We start from the raw sequence: 17,248 nt of genomic DNA on the forward strand, positions 1-17,248 counted from the left end.
GGCTCTCAGCCTCTCTTCGTAAGGCCTATTCTCTTGTCCTCGGATCATGTGCATGGGCTCCTCTGGACTCTGGGGTTTCTTTCAGAGAATTTTGGATTGTTTTCATCAGAGAAAACCAGGATCCCTGCTCATCAGTTTTCCCCAGTAGCGAAGAGAAAACAGTACCAGCAGCTGCCACAGTTTTTGTCTCTTCAAAGAAATAGTGGCTCTGGCTCAGGGGTGGGCAGTTTTTTGGGCTGGAGGGCCACTTAGGGTGTTTTGATGAGCTGGTGCAAGCTGGGTCAACACTCACCGCTGCCTACCCCTGCCTAACAGCTCACCAAAACTCTAAGTGGTCCTCCAGCCGAAAATATTGCCCATCTCTCTCTGATCTCGGGGCAGAGAGAACAAAGGTTATAGGAACCTAACCTTTGTTTCCCCTCTTCTCTGCACCCCCTCTCCTACCCCAAGTCCCTAGCAAGAGGCCAGGTCGGGTCCATGCCATGCTGTATTCCTGCACACTGCCTCTGGCAATGTGGGTGCAGCTGGCACAACTCCTGCCTGACCCAACAATGTGCTGGGGACTCTGGGTCAGGCAGGAGCTGCTCCAGCTGCGCCCACGTGGCAGTGCATGGGAACACGATACTGTAGCGTGTTAGCGGTGCCTGCATCCCTATCAGTCCCTGGCCTGGCAGAGCCCACATAGATAGCCTGTGACTCACCTGACCCTCTTCCCTCTGCACCTCCTTTCCTGCCAGTAGGGAGAGCCTTACCTGAACTTCTACTTGGCCTGGGGCCAGGCTGTCTGGACTGCGAATGGCTGCGGGGTCAGAGTGGTGTGCAGACTGCATTGCTGGGCAGAAGCCTGGCCAGGAGCTCAGCAGCCCCTACCTTAGAGCATACACTGGAGGGGTGGGTCAGCTGGGGAGGAGTGTGACTGCTGCTGCAGCCAGCTAGCATGGGGAAGAGAGAAGGGCAAGAGGCACCAAAAACCAGAGCAGCCACAGGCAGGATACAATTCTCCTTTAGAGGAGCAGCCATGGATCAGATCCAGCCCATGGGCTATATTTTGCCTGTCCTTGCTCTAGCCACTGTGTTCTTTGGCTTCCTTCTCCCGCACTTTTAAATACAATCTGGGGTTTCTTTGCTTTTCATCCTGTATGTCTGCCTATATCTTCTACATCCTATTCTTGCAAGCAAAACTTAAATGAGCCCTGGCTGAGCCAGAGAATAGGTGTGTGGTGTGTTCTTGTTTTTGTTTTGTGTGTGGGTTTTTTTGGAGGTATTTATGTATATGAACATAGTACTCCTTGTAATGTTTTGTTATGGGAATGTGCAGAAAAAAGATGCAAATATTGGCTAGTAAATAAAGGGAGTGAAATGTTGACTGAGAGGGAGGAACACTGTCCTCTGTGTCTTTCCTGAAAAATAGCTAGCAAAATCAGATGTGCAGTAGGTGTACCTCTGTCCATACTTTTCAGCAGGGAGGGGAGAAATCTCAGCTGTGCTGCAGTCTAGTGTTGTGCTGCAGTGGTTCTTAACCTTTTTTGTACCAGGACACATTTGTAAACATCAGTGGCCAGTCCTGACCCAGTAAATAGTTTAAGTAGAAAACAGTACCCTGGCCCTGCCAGTGTCCCTCACTCCTGCAGCCCCTTTCCTTCCCCCTCACCCTCAGCCCTGCTGATACCACTCGCTTCCAACCCACTGCTCCCCACCCCAAGCGGTGAGACTTGTTGCTGCCACCATCACTGCTGGGACCCCTGCATGTGCTATGCTACTAGCGGTGCAAGGAGTAATGGATGGAGTTGGGGGGGATCACGCTGCCTTCACCTTCCTTCTCCAGTTGCTTGGGCACTGGGCCATAGCTGTACCCCACTGCCATGACCCAACCAGTGCCACACTTCTCAGACCACCTGGACTGCTTGCCACCCTACCTCCCCTCCAGGGTAGAGATGCTGCCTGAGGGGAACAGTGGCCAGGCCATGGTGGCAGGGTAGAGCCACAGCCTGGCACACAAGTGGCTGGCTGCAGGAGCAGGTGAGAGCAGCACCCCCCCTTCCTCTTTACTCCTCACATTGCTGGTGATGCAGGGGTTGTGGTGATGCCCTTCCATGCTGCATCCTGCCTGTGGGCCCTTCCAACTTTGCCCCTCCATGCTGAGTCCTGTCTGTGGGCCATGGAGGTGGCTTCTGCCTATGCTAGTTCAGGCAGGCTGCAGCCCCATGCCCACTGTGGGCGCACAAATCTGGGGGAGGCATGTGCCCCCCACGTCCCCCCAACATGTAACCTGTGCCCTCCGTTTCCTCTGATGCATTGTCCATGCCCCCTCACCCCATAGACGTACCTGGGGGGGTGCTGCTTTCTACACTGCCTGGTTAAGGGACCTGTAAGGTCATCAAGTCCACTCCCCTGCCATGGGCAGGAGGTAATTGGGTTCAAACGGAATCCACAAGGTGCTTGTCCAGCCTCCTCTTGAACACCTCCAGGGATGGCCACTGCACTACCTCTGCTGGGAGTGTGTTCCAGATTCTAATTACCCTTACAGAAAAGATTTTTTTTTTCCTTACATTTAGCCTAAATTTTTCCTCAACTAGCCTTGTGCCCATTGGACCTCGTCCGCCTGAGGGATGCCTTTCTGAAAAGCTACTCCCCCATATCTTAGTGCTCGCCTCTGACATACTTGTCAGTGGCTATCAAGTCGTGTCTCAGTCTTCTTTTACTCAGACTGAACAGGCCCAGTTGCCAGAGTCTCTACTCACAGGGCCTATCCCCCAGGCTCCTAATCATGTGGGTGGCCCTTCTCTGTACTCTTTTAAACTTATCCACATCCTTCTTGAAGTGCGGTGCCAGAACTGGACACAGTACTCCAGCTGTGGCCTCCCCAATGCCGAATAGAGGGGGAGGAGCGTCTCTCTGGATCTATTGGCAACACATTGGCTGATGCACACCAGTGTTCTGTTTGCTCTTTTGGCGACTTCATCACGCTGGTGACTCGTACTCATCCTTTGGTAGATTGTCACCCCTGGGTCTCAAGGATGCAGTGCCAGCCAGTGTACCACCACCCATCGTATAGTTATGATGAAGGTTCTTCCTACCCAGATGAAGGACCTGGCACCTCTCCCTGTTGAACCCACATCTGATCACATTCTGCCCATAGGACCAGCCTGTCAGAGTCATCCTGGATATTTGCCCTGCCCTCAGATGTGCCAGCATTTCCCACAGCTTGGTGTCATCCACAAACGTAATCATTGCACTTTCCACTTCCTCATCCACGTCATTAATAAAGATGTTAAAGAGTATGGGCCCAAGCATTGATTCCTAGGGGACACCACTGAGCACAGCCCTCCAGGATGAGGCCACCCCATTGGTTACAACTCACCGGGATTGGCTGTTGAGCCAGTTGCCATCCCATCTTACCATAGCCTGGTCTAGGCCGGTACCTTTCAGCTTAAGTGAGAGAATCTCATGGGAAACAGTATCAAAGGCCTTGCTGAAATCTAGGTAGATGATGTCCGTCTCATGTCCAGCTGGTTAGTTACCTGGTCATAAAAGGACACCAGGTTTGTTAGGCGTGGCCTCCCCTCGACCAAGCCATGCTGGTTGTTTCTCAGTACCCCACCAGTTACAAGCTTGTGGCTGATGGTTTCCTTGATGATTTTTTCAAAAGTTTTTTCCCAGGATCGAAGTCAGACTGACTGGCCTGTAGTTTGCAGGGTCATCCCTCTTTCCTTTCTTAAAGATGGGCACCACATTAGCCTTCTTCTAGTTGTTCAGGACCTCTACTGAGTTCCATGATTCTTTGAACAGCCTTGCTAGAGGCATCGCTTTGGGTTCAGCCAGTTCTTTCAGGACTGTCGGGTGCAGGTTGTCTGGCTCAGCCTACTTTAAAACATCCATATGTTCCAAGAGTACCTTCATCTGTAAGGGGCTGATTTTATGTGGGTTTCTGTCATTGCTGTATTCTCTTTATTCACATGGTGCCCCGTGTCTGATCGCACTCCTCCTGCCCCCTCCCAGCCCCCAGGCAGCTGCTTGCAGGCTGGAACTCTGCCAGCCTGCAAGGGGAAACCTATGGTTTCCCATGTTTTTCTCCTTTAAAGGAGAATCCATTTTTAAGGTTTGTTCACAACTCTTTCATATATTCTTCCGACCCATGGGTTGAGAGATGCTATTCTACAGAACATGACTGGTACATTGCAAACAAGCCCAAGTCTCTGAATTGATTTTGAATGTTGGAGATGGCTCCGTAAGGTATTGCTTTCTTCCTCCTCTAATTATAACCAGTTCTCCTTTCCTTATGTTTCGAAGTGAAGTTTCTTCATATACAAATAAAAAGTTTGTCAAACTTTTGACAAGAAGGTTGCCGCTGCAACCCATTCTTGTTCTGTAAAACATTTTAGACGTTTAGCATGTACAAGTGCAGTATGGCTGCACATCAAGTTTGCAGAAGGCTTAACATGCTATTATTGAAAGAAAGGTGTCTTAGCTTTTTTCTGAGATGTTTCCTAGTGTAGCAAAGTGACGTGTTGAGACATTTATGCAGTGTGTAAATTAGATCTATAACTTACATTAAAGAGAGCAATAGTTTTGTGGTGAACGCCTCCTTTCATTTTAATTTTTTTCCCCAACGTCTTCTGCCACTTGGATTGGGTGGCATTCACCTGTACTGATCACAAATATATTGCCTAAGTCAGGAAGAGGATTTGAACCCCAGTACACAGCAGCAATGAGGAGGCAAGCAGGTACCAGGAAGTTGTAATTATCATGAGGATTCAGCACAAAGTGGGATGCCCAACACTAAAAGATTTATTTCATCCCATTTAGAAAGTTGTGGGCAGTATTGAACACCATGATAATAGTGGGTTGGCCAAAGCTGATATAGTTTGCTACCCTGGAGTCACAATCCACTTACCTACCCTTAGCACGTTGACAATGGAAATCTGTTTCAAATACTGCTCCTCATCCTCCCTACAAAAAAGTTCACTCTAGATAAGTAGGTGAGTAGGAGCCTACAAGTCTGATTATTGCTACTTGGTGAATGGCACCATTGATGCTTTTTCTATGCTGCACCAAGTCTTAAGAAATTGAGGAGAGTTAAAGGAGATGATATGCATTGCCAGAGAGAGATCTTGACATGGAACAGAAGTCTTCAAGAGGCAATTGAAATAGACTGGTATGTTTTGTTAGCCATTTCCTGTTTCTAACATTTAAGGTACCCTGGTAAGTAAACCATGTTTGTAGAAGGAGGCTGCCTTAAGGATATGATGAGTGTTTATTACGCATAACTGTTCATGAAGCCAACTCTGACTTCTGTCATCCTGCTTAGGTGGACATACATAGTTTAATTTCCCATTTGTTTGCTTACTGAAGAACGGGGCTGGCTTTTTAGATATTTCAGTGGCGTTTCTTCTACACAGTGTACTCTAAATCTCATGCAAGATGTTAGTTATTGGAATAGAGTATTTTCAGAATCAAAAGGTGATGTGTAATTTACCTGAACTCCTTCTTGAGAAATAAATCCTTGTTTAGCAGTGGTGTCTGAAATGCCAACCTAAGTGCTCAAATGTAATATAGATTACTGCAACATTCTGAAAGTTGACCTGAGTTTGAAGTAACTTCTTAGGTACCAATGTATCTGCTCCTCTGCAGTATGTCAGGACTGGATTAGTTTATCCTAAAATGTTCCTCATGGGGGTGCTTGGTCCAGTATTGAACACCTCCACTGATAAGATCCCACATTTCATGACACCACACTATTCCATGCATTTTCTTATTACACTTAAATTAACATAACTCTTCTGAGGTTTAAAACACCTTGGTACTAATGTATGACATGGGAACATGATCAGCTAAAGGGGCAGACCAGTTCTAGAGACTCGGGATGAATGCTGTTATAGCAATCAGAACAACTTTACTGTTTTAACATTTTAAAGTTAAATATAAGTGCACATATGTAAGTGTTGCTATGTTTAACAGCGTCATGTTCTGATCCCCAGGGGGACAGTAATTTTGGCTTATTTTCCAACAGGTTTCCATCTGAGTGCTACAGTAGTACCTCCGCAGATGGTGCCACCGAAAGGTGCATACAACGTGGCGGTGATGTTTGACCGATGTAGGATCACCTCGTGCAGCTGTACCTGCGGAGCTGGGGCCAAGTGGTGTGCCCACGTCGTGGCCCTCTGTCTCTTCCGGATTCACAACGTAGGCCTTTAAAGACAATTCTGTGTCATTTTCTTGATGTTCTCCTGTGTTGAAGCATAGCGGCTTGGGTACGAGCTTCTATGCTTCAGGCTTGCTTCTCGCCAGAGAAGTTGTTTTAGATTGTCCCTTTAGCTATGGGTCATGTTGCTCTGGAGATTGCAGTCTGAGTGGCAGTGCAAGTCCTGTAAATTCACAGTTCTAATTCTTGTATATTTTCACTATACTGTACCGTTGACTTCCAAAGCTGCTTGACCCTCTTTTGATAATGCATACCCACTGCCCCTTTCTGTCCCCTTGTTAGTGTTTTTCTGAGGATTATATGCTCTGTCTTTAAGGGTCAGTAGTGGGCAAAACTGCTTATTATTTTAATCTTTTTCGGGAATCTTTGCAAACGCAGTGTTTCTTTGGATTTGAAGGCTGTTACTTGCACTATTGGAGTTGAAAATCCATTTCAGTATATGTTGGCCTTTGTGTACTGCTGCCCATTTTAACATGCTATGCCTCAGATTGGGTAACTAACCCACCTGTTTGACACTTTAAATGTGAGTCCTCATTTTTATTGGAGTACCTGCAGTGTGGTTAACACTATGCACACACAGTGGAGATGTGCTCTCTGTCCCAATAAACTCCTATTGTGAAAGTAGGCAGAATAAGCTGGTAAAATACGAAATATGTAATGTTAGGGTGCAGCCTTACGGTGCAGATATTCTTCAGAAAGACAGTTCACCAAATAAATTTTGAGGGATTGATTGTAGTTTATCGGAAGGAACAGAAGGATTATTCATTGTTTTAAAGCTGTCAAAGCTCATCATGGTTTTCAATCCATTTTAGCCCTCCCTAAAAGTAGAGGTGAAAATTGCTAACAATTTATCAGTGGTATTTCACAATAGATAATTATTGCGGGCTTGAATGTGAAAACCTTAAGAAAAACACCCTGTTGCCTCTAGTTGCCAGATGACAGCTGGGAATTTTAAATGCAATTTCTGCTCTTACATGGCTATTCTAATAGGTGCTTTTGGGAGTACCAAGCAGGTTTCCTGACTCAGTTATAGCGTTAGGCACAAAAAGGCTAGGAGTCCTCCATGCCATAAAAGCAAGCTACTACCTTTTCAACCAGAATGATGATATGGAGACCATTCTGTAGCTGGTACATTCTGAGCACAAATGGGGAACTATATGTGAAGGGGATTGCTTGATGCCAGGTACGTCTGCCTAGTTCTCCTTGACATGTTTTGGCCTTTTTCCAATTTTAAATTAAGTGACTGCTGCTTGTTCTGCCTTGTGAAAGAAATTAAGACATTCTTTTACAGTTTATAATCTTTTTAGTTTTTAAAAATCCTGTAAGGAAGAGAAACTGAATTTAAGCTTTAAATGAATAAACATCTAATGGTTATCTTAGTTGGATGGTGATTCGATAAAACAGCCCCCCACAGAGCTGTTTCTTTGCCAGAAGCTAAAAAATAATGGCCTATTTTAGAGGTTTGTTTGTGAATTCTCTGCCAGTGTTTGTGCATTTGCTAGCAACAACAGATCTTAAGCACAGCTGTTAGCAGTTTCCTTGAAAAGAAATTCTTTTCTTAAAAATAGGCTTTATAAAATCAAGACATAGGCTGAGTTCAGTCTGCAGCACTGCTTTACATGATTACAAGGACAATCTATGCTTAACCATGGCTGCTGCTGAAACAGCTTCAGTCATCTAGTGTACAGGGCTAGTTCTGCCTGACCTTGCGGACAGCAGTTCTCTTATATCTCTCTTCTCTCTCTCCAGGCATCGGCAGTATGCTTACGAGCACCTGTTTCAGAGTCCTTGTCTCGACTGCAAAGAGATCAGCTGCAGAAATTTGCTCAGTACTTAATCAGTGAACTCCCACAACAGGTAAAAGGGGAGCTATTCTGTTCTGCCAGAGCCCTTGTTAGTCATCTCAGGTTGCTTTGATCTGTGTAGTATTTTACTTATAGTGGCCTGTTGCTGTATTTGATCACCAGTAACAGAGACGGCTCTCATTCCTGCCTGACTCGAGACAACTATCCGGTTTTTTAGCTGTCATTGGCCAAATAAAGGATTAGAGTGGTGTCTTCAAAGGAGAAAGGAAAGTGTTGGTTAGTTGTAGGGTACCACGTGGGTATAAACAGGTGCTCAGTTCACAAATATGAAAATCAGAATAATAAATGTAATACACAAGGGAGTTCAAAGCAAGTCAGCGTCTGTCAGCTTTCTGTGTGTGGATTTAAGGCTGAATAAATATGCTAGATTGGCAGCATTGAGCACTGTCCCCAGAAGACACAGTGCTTCCCTCCTGGACTTACTAACATTTCAAACCTAATTATAAGAGCACCTCAAAGGGTAGAAGAACAATTTAGATTCTCTGACTTTAAGTCCCTTCAGTGTTGATAACCATCTTATAATTTTGATTGGCTTATTGCATAGGCCACTGAATAGGCTTTGGGTTATAACCTGGGCTGGGATCACAGTAGTGAGCAAGTCTTTTATCTAAAGCCAGTGTTTCTTTTGGGTCATTGTTCCCCAAGGTGGTCATGGAATGGGGACTAATTATGAGCCAGATGTAATTACAAAGGCAGAAAAAAATCTCGCTCCCCTTGAAGGTTACATCTTCTCCATCAGCTGCTCAGAAGATGCATACAAATTTTATATGGGCTCATCAGTGTTGCCAAGATAACTGCAAAAAATTCAAGGTTTATGATGTGGACAAATGTGACTTGTAGAAAAAAGCATCAAGAAGTGATAACTGTTTGAGAGTTGTTTCTCAAACAATGAGTGAGCCTTTCAGCTGGTAAATTAAACTTTAATACGTAATTGTCATAACAAGGAGGTTTCTCATGCAAACATGGGAGGAAGGTGGCCACGTGTGGAACATGAATGGAAGAGGAGAGATCCTTAAAATAATCTAAGATAGTGGAGACCAGGATCTAGCCCATGGAGCAGTGCCATCCAGCCCCATGAAGCTCCCCATGGGTCCAAGAATTTGGTGCCATGACAAGTGGCAGCAGCATTAATTACCATTGTTTGAAATTGCGGCAATTTAACATTGTCACTGTTCCCCTGCACCACTCATCTGGCCTGCTGCTTACTGAATCCGGTTTGTGGGGCTGTATGACTTGGGCACAAATGTTGTTGTAAGATGCTCTCCTGCTATGAAAATCAGAGCCTTCATATGGTGCCTTCAAAAGCTGTTACCTAGTTCTCCCATGAGTTACCTGCATTGGTGAACCCAGACTCCCAATGCCAATTATATGCACAAGTGTTTTGCTGAGGGACTTCTCCCTCAGGCACTTGTTGCATGTAGCAAGTATTCCCCTCATCCTGCCAGTTTCATAGTACAACAGCCTTTAATGTGTGAGCTTGTCTTGTTAAGTGATTTTTCTTACCTCTTGTTGACTTTGTAATATGTAGTAATGGAAAAAGATGTAAGTATGGCCTAATGCTAAGCCTGTTCCTCCAGGTTCCTCAAAGACATGATGTGTTTTCACTAAACAGTTTTCCCTCAGTCTGTTCATCAGTGAAGTTAGGCCCATATCAATCTCTCATTCTCTCTAGGAGGGTGTGCAAGGAGTACTTCATGACTTAGTTGAGGTGCATGAGATCATGTTTATCCCAGTGGATGTATGAAATGGTGGTGTGTTAGGAAAGAAGCTTTGTTAGCTCATGTTTAAGTCTAATACATGTTCATAACTCACTATGCTAACATGAATTTTACTAGCAAATAGATCAAGGCCACAGTCCTGTAAGAATTTTAAATTCAGGAACACGAGCTTTCTTCCCTGCAATTCTGGTGCCCGGGAGGACTTGACTAAGTCTGGGTTCCTTGGTGCTCTACATGAATTGGCTTTTTAAGGAGTGATTTGGGGATAAGTAATGGAAGCATATAGAGTAGATGTAGGAAAATGTTGCGTATGTTGAAATGAGAAGCTTAAAATTGCAAAATCCATTTTTCCTCATTTAAAACAAAAGATAGGATCATCCACACCTTTCTGCTCTTTTGTTTACCTTGCAGGGTATGAACTATGTGACAAGCTTTGCTTAATTTACTTTAAGGTAAAAGGCATGGGGGAAAGTGGAATAACTAGAGTTATGCTACGGTATCAGCTGCAGTATGTGTTACTCCCTCCACTGGCTTTTTTAAAGTACTCTTACGCATATATAGTAGGTAGAAATCTCTAAGTTGTGCACTAGATGGAGAACCCAGAAAGGAAACTGGACTAAAGTGTGTTTAAACATCTGTCAGTCCAAGTCCCTCAGAAACAAAAATCAAAATAGTTGCTTGGTTTATGATAGGGTAAGATGTGCACATGTATTTTTAAATTGTACTGAATGTCTCATGTTTTAGATTCTTCCAACTGCTCAACGTTTGCTGGATGAGTTGCTGTCTTCTCAGTCCACTGCCATCAACACTGTGTGTGGAGCCCCAGGTAACATGGATAATTCTTATTACATTTGATGTTCTGTAGTCTGCCTCAGGGATGGGAATCACCCACATCAGTGGGTGCTCCTGCTTTGCTGGGACATTATTTAATTTGAGGCTGCAGGGGGAGGAGAGAGGAAAGCAGAGAGATTTATGCGTGTGCAGGGAGCTGTAAGAAGTTGCTGGTGTTACAGGTTTGGTGAGAATTTACAATGAATAAAAGGAGCTCCAGGTACTACCACATCTAGGTTATTTTTAATGGAAGAGTTTCCATTGAAAGAGTGCAAATGACTGAAAAAATGTTTCTAGAGTCCATAAACAAGTCTGCGTCTACTTTTGGACTGAATTGAAAATGAGTGTTGCTTATCTGCTGCCTGTAACCTCTGGAATAGGAGGTATAGACTGTAACTCTCTAACACCTGCAAACTGTGTTTCTCAAGATCCCACTGCTGGGCCCTCGGCCTCGGATCAAAGCACGTGGTACCTAGATGAATCTACTTTGAGTGACAACATAAAGAAAACCCTTCACAAATTCTGTGGGCCCTCTCCTGTTGTTTTCAGGTAAATTGCCTCATCAGAGTAATAATCATCCCTGCCTACACATGAAACATAACAGGGACTTTGGGTGTAGGGCAGGGCAGGCAATTATTTTGGGCAGAGGGCTGCTTACTGAGTTTTGGCAAGCCATCGAGGGCTGCATGACAGGCAGCCTAGGGCAGATAAATATTAATTTTCTAAATTTTTTAGGGGCCCTGGGGGCTGGATAGAATGGCCTGGCGGGCTGCATCTATTCTCCGGGCCGCATTTTGCCCACCTGTGGTCTAAGGAATGCTCTTCTTGTTTAGTTTGTGGCCTGTAGTATTAAATTGGCATGATGATTTGAAACTCAAGATGCTTAATTTTAGGTCACCTTTCCAGTTAATAAGACCTTCTCTGGAGTTGAGAATGTATGTTACTTGTTTGTTCCTCTCTGACTGCTGTTACACGGTGTTTCTTCAGTGAGATGTGGTTCCTTCTGCCTGTTTCAACCTGCAGAAATGATGCCTGTAAATATACACCATTGTGCAGCTTTGTCCCTGTTTTTTTGCTGCTGTGCTTTATCTTGTTTTCTGTTCTTTTACTCTCTCCATTTCCCCCTCACAGTGATGTGAACTCTATGTACCTGTCCTCCACGGAGCCACCAGCTGCTGCTGAATGGGCGTGTCTCCTTCGTCCCCTGAGAGGGAGAGAGCCTGAGGGGATCTGGAATCTGCTCTCCATTGTCCGAGAGATGTTTAAGAGGCGAGATAGCAATGCAGCCCCTCTGCTGGAGATCCTAACTGACCAGTGTCTGACTTATGAGCAGGTATTTAAACCCTGTTGGGGAGCAGAGCAGTGACTGGGGGGCCTAGTCAAAGGTGGCAACAATTCCAGTGGTGTTTTGTGCCTTGCAAGTGCATTATGGGAGTAGTCCCTTGCCATTAAAGCAACTTGCTTTTTGGTTTTCTGAGTGCTTCTTCAGTGACACCAGTTTCACTGGATGTTGGGGTTGTCATGTGCCCTAACATCAACATGAAGCCATTTTCTCAACACCTTTACCTTGACCTTTCCCCTGTGCATCCTCTCTCTGATCAGTGCAGTTTTATTCCATGGATTATGACAAAATAAGGTGCACTTGAACTAGGGGTGCACCAATAGAGATTTTGGGGCCCGATACAGATAGCCGATATTTAAGGAGGCATATTGGCCAATACTGAACTGATCTCTGATACAGCTGCGTGCAGCTGGTAAGTCTGTTTTGGTGGGAGGGGACGGAGTAGGGAAGGTGTGTGGAGGGGGCAAATCAATGCCCCCCACAGTGAGGGAGGGGACAGGGACAGGTGCTGCCCAGCTGGGGTGGAGCAGGCATGGGATGGAACTGTGGCTTGTTTGGGGGGGAGGGGAGTGGGTCCCACCACTGTGTGCACCTCAAAAGGGCACTGTGGTGGGAAGGGAGCATATGCCTCCAGATCTGCCCTGGGCAGGTGGGCTGGGGTTGGGGCTGTGCTGGGCTCCTCTCAATGCGGCCTGGGCTCCGTAACCAACCCAAATTTCACCAAATCCTACTTCCAGTGCCACCACCACCACCCACCCAGTGCAGCCCCGGCTTTTCCCGGCATGTGGGGGGAGGCAGGGGTTGAGCCAGGGCTGTGCTGGGTAGGCAGCGGCAGTGCTGGGAGCGGGCGTCAGTGAAACTTGGGGTGGCTGCAGCCCCTGTAGACCCCTCCCATGTCCTCCCAGGGTGTGCGCAGTGGGGGGAAACCCCCATGAGCTGCAGCTCCATCCTGTGCCCACTCCATCCCAGCTGGGCAGCGGCTGCCCCGGCCCCCTCCCACCTTCCCTGAGGGGGGAGGGGCGGGCCGCTGATCTGCCCCTCCACAAGCCTTCCCTCCCCCCTCCACTTTCACCACAACAGACTTACTAGCTGCATGCTGCTGGGCTCTGCTCCTTTCTGCCTAAATACTGTGCTGCAGCTGTGCGCATGCATGGGCATTTATTGGCCAAATTATCAGCCACATTAGGCCGATTTCTGATGCAACCAATTTTCTTTATATCAGTACCAATCCAATATTGGACCGATGTATTAGTACACCTCTAATTTGGACAATATTTTTTGTGTGTTGGCTTTGAAATTCTGCCATTTGACACAATTCATTAGATTTTGATAATTTTAATTGAAAATAATTTCCATTAATTTGGGTTGAATTTTATAGTTGGAGAAGAGGTTGATATTGACAGTTTAGGAGATGGATCTTCTTTCTGTAAGTAGAGATGTAAGCAAGAACATCTTCAGTATCCATTTTTTCCCCATTATCCTATTGTATACCTTAGGGGCAGGCAATTATTTCAGGTGGAGTGCTGGTTACTGAGTTTTGGCAAGATGTTGAGGGCTGCATGGGTAGCTCCGCCCCTTGACAGGTGCCCCAGCCCCTGGTAGCCATCTGGGTGTGGGGTGAGGGAGCATGTGGGTGTGTGTGCATATGTGGGGTGTGGGTGGGTATTGGGTTTGTGGGGGAATGTGTGGGGAGGAGGGTGGCTGGTGTGTGTTTGGGGGGGTGAGTGTATGGCAGTGCAAGGTGGGTTGTAAGTGCATGTGTATGGTGGGGTGTGCATGTAGGACTCACCCTATGAACACACTCTGTGGCCCTCCCCAGTCCTGGTCCCAGGGTACTGGCATGGGCTCTGTTCCAGCAGTCACAGGCATGCAGTTGGGAGCCATGTGGTGCTGGAGTGGCCGGCAGGAAAGCAGGGAAATGGCAGCTACAGATGGGAAGGGGTAGCGAGCGGGCATGTGGGAGTGCAGCAACAGCTCGGCAGGAACATGGGGCCCGCACTGGTGTCCTGGGGCCAGTGCTAGAGGGGCAGCAGGAGTGCGGGGTCTGGCACCAGTTGGAGTGGGTAGGGGACAGGGGTCCTGCACTGCTGCCATCCTGCTCTGGGCCCCGCCGGCACTGGCTCCGTGCTCCCACTCAGCTCTTTTTGCGTTCCTGCATGCCTTCTCACTGCCACTCCATCCCGCCTGTAGCTGCCATTTCTCTGCTTTCCTGCCTGCTGCCAGCCACTGCAGGACCACATGGAGTGGCTGGCAGCATGGCTGTGACCGCAGGACTCGGCAGGAGCTATCCCAGCCTGGCCCTGAGAACTGAGGCAATCACTCATGGTCCTCCCCTGCCTCTTCCCCTCTCCCCCCACCCCTGCCTTCTTATCTGAATTTCCCTCTGGTGCAGGGAGTGGGAACAGCCAGAACCTCTGGGAGGCATGGGGCACGGGGCTTCCAGTCAGGGCAGGGGAGGGGGAGGGAAGGTGGGCCTTGCTGCTGGGCTGCAGGGTCCTACCACTGGCTGCCCTTGGGTCCTACTGCCCCTGGCTCCTGTCATCTTTGACAGGCAGCGAGGAGGGGATAAATACTCATCTATAGATTCAAGGGATTAAAGGATCCATGCTTCATATCCATTCCTTGCTCTCAGGCTGCTGACAGAAAAGCTAGTCTTAGTGACTTACTACCTGGGTATCTGCCCTTTAGGAACCAGCCTGAGCCTATCAAATTCTTCTTGCATGGGGCACCTAACTGTTAGTAGCTAGTGTCAATTTTTATTGTTATGTCTGTGCTGGATTTGCTTTTAATTCTTCTGGTTTTCAGGCACTGCAAACTTAGCAACAGAATATATTTATTTCTTTTTCATCTGTGATGTGTTTCCAAAAATTGTGAAAGAGAGGTTGGCCGTCTAGGTATGGCCAAATTGACTGTCCTTTTTTCTGCAGATAACTGGTTGGTGGTACAGTGTGCGAACATCCGCGTCTCACAGTAGTGCCAGTGGGCATACTGGGCGCAGTAATGGCCAGTCTGAGGTGGCTGCTCATGCCTGTGCCAGTATGTGTGATGAGATGGTGGTCCTCTGGAGGCTGGCTGTTCTAGATCCAACCATCAGCCCACAGAGGTAAGCATAAGTGTCAGATAATCTTTGGAGCCAAGACCTGGTGGGTAAAGTTCCTTAAGTGGTACTCTTCAGTCCTGCTTATCCTTGTGGCATCTGGGCACAATTGCACTTTACCGTTTAGCAGGTGTATTATGTTATTAAAGCAGATAGTTCAGCTGTGAGTTCTTATGGTCTATATTTGTGTTCAAGGTAACCTTAATCACTTTTATTTTTAATTGCCTTCACTGCTCTTGTCTTAAACCCTATTGATTCTCTGTAATATGCATGGTCTTTTATCCCTTAAATGTGAGTTTTGGCTTGCACTTAAGACTTTCCTGATACAGTGGAAGTGTCTTTCGGGAATAGCACTGCACTGAACAGTTCTGTTCAGTTATACCCCAGACCTGTTCAGCCATAACTTTTCTGTATTTCCTAGTCATCTAGTACTACTTTGCATTGACTCTCAGACCACACAAATCAACCAAATGGCAAAACTGTTTATGTTCAGTTGTGTTTTTGGTTTTATCATGCTTTCCTTGCTATGTCTTCTAGTTTAGTGTAGATTGCTGATTTGGATCCTAAATGCTATATGTGTATGTAAGTGTATTCTTTATTACCAGTTAATATATTTAAAGGATGCTGGTCTACCCCATTCTGATAGTTCACTTGCTCTTGTTAGTCCATCACCCTTAGTGCATCAGTAAGATCATGCTTATTTCCAGTGGTGCTAAGTTGTATGGTCAAGTACCTTTCTAAACTCAGGTCAATTACATTGGCAGTTCGCCTGCCTTCCTGTCCAGTGTCAGTACTGAGAGGGCTTATCCAGGTCAGTTTGACATGATTTGATTAAAAAAATTATTTAGGTTAAAGCCCGCTAGATCCACTGCATTTCTAATCAATATGTTTTAAATCTAGTGTTTTTGACTAGCAGTTTCACAGGTTTGTATACCCAGAAAATTATCTGTTCTTGCTCTGTTCAAGATTGTAACTGTTATGTTTTCTACAGTCCCAAGGAAACGTATTGTGACAAGTCCCACATATAGTGATCATTTTGGTGTGTGTGTAGTTGTTCAGGACAATCGGAAGTATCACAATTCATCCTAAAGCATTTTACCTTGCTTAACATGCACAAATAACCACCTTCCCCATTTAGTAAAAATTGAATAGCAAGTGTTGCTTTGATATTTCATGTTCAGACTTGAGTTTTGCACACTGATACCCTGGTTTGCAAAATATGCAAATTACAGTATGCAGCATTTAGCAGAATATTGTGCAATGCATGCTCTAGTATAAATTGTTATACATTGAAAAAGCTAAACTTAATCTTTTGGAAGGAAAAAAAGCATTTTTGGCATATTTTTAAGTATTTGCACACTTTTTTTAATCTCTTAACTATCATTGAACATGAATATAATGTCATAATTTTAGGGTACATCTGCTTAAAAAGGTGTTGTCTCTGCCTTGAATTTACAGTGCAAAAGCTTAAGGTAGACAAAGTGAAGTCAGTAGGAAACCAGGAATAAAGGTTTAAAACAGTGAGTCATGTCACACTGTCAGTAAAACAAGTTCTTTGTTCATATCTTCCCTTTTCTGTAGTGTGTGAATCTCCTAACATTCTGGTCATTTGATACATTCCAAATTACTAAAAGTTTCTGCTTTGTCATGGATAATTCAGGTGTTTTTTACTTTTTCTTTCCCGTTCTCCTACCATTTCAATACAGTCACCAAAAGGGATATGTTCTGCCTTGGTTCAGCTCCTTTGTAGCTTTTTATTCTCACTCCTTCATGCTTCTCCAGTGGATCGCAGTTAGACTTGCTTCACTCTTCCTAAATTGTTGCAGGTTCCCCCACAACCTTTTTGCTACCTGTTCTTTGAGTAACTCCCCCACCCCTTTCTCCTACAAAGCCTATTTGATTCATCCATGCCAGCCTATTCGCTAGCTAATTGGTTTGCTTAGCAGTCAAGTGGAAACAGTCCATTCTGTAGAGCTCCTTTTATCGCAGACTAATGTGCTTTGAGACTTAATGCTTAACACCCTTACTCGGTGTACTTCCATATTATTTTGCTTTTGAGACTAAAAGTATTTGAAAAGATTGAGAAGGTCTGTGTGTGTAAGTCCTGTCTTTGGAGCCTGTAGTAGAGCTGTGTTGAGAAATTTGGATTTGCCTAGTGATTTAGGAATGCACTTGCTCCTTTCTAGTTACTCT

General features: G+C 45.7%; 1 protein-coding gene across 3 annotated transcripts in view; it reads left to right on the top strand.

Moving 5' to 3' along the window:
• The window catches only part of ZSWIM8 (zinc finger SWIM-type containing 8), a 92,335-nt gene that overhangs the window by 42,004 nt on the left and 33,083 nt on the right, over nt 1-17,248 (top strand). For all 3 annotated transcript variants that reach the window (XM_014523525.2, XM_014523532.2, XM_006016268.3), the window contains exons 4-9: nt 6,011-6,183; nt 7,952-8,059; nt 10,530-10,611; nt 11,045-11,165; nt 11,748-11,949; nt 14,886-15,061. In XM_014523525.2, coding sequence (XP_014379011.1) covers nt 6,011-6,183; nt 7,952-8,059; nt 10,530-10,611; nt 11,045-11,165; nt 11,748-11,949; nt 14,886-15,061 — 862 coding nt within the window. The remainder of the gene's footprint in view (nt 1-6,010; nt 6,184-7,951; nt 8,060-10,529; nt 10,612-11,044; nt 11,166-11,747; nt 11,950-14,885; nt 15,062-17,248) is intronic.

The sequence above is a fragment of the Alligator sinensis genome, unplaced genomic scaffold, assembly GCF_000455745.1.
Source record: "Alligator sinensis unplaced genomic scaffold, ASM45574v1 scaffold109_1, whole genome shotgun sequence".
In the NCBI taxonomy this organism is placed as follows: Eukaryota; Metazoa; Chordata; order Crocodylia; family Alligatoridae; genus Alligator; species Alligator sinensis.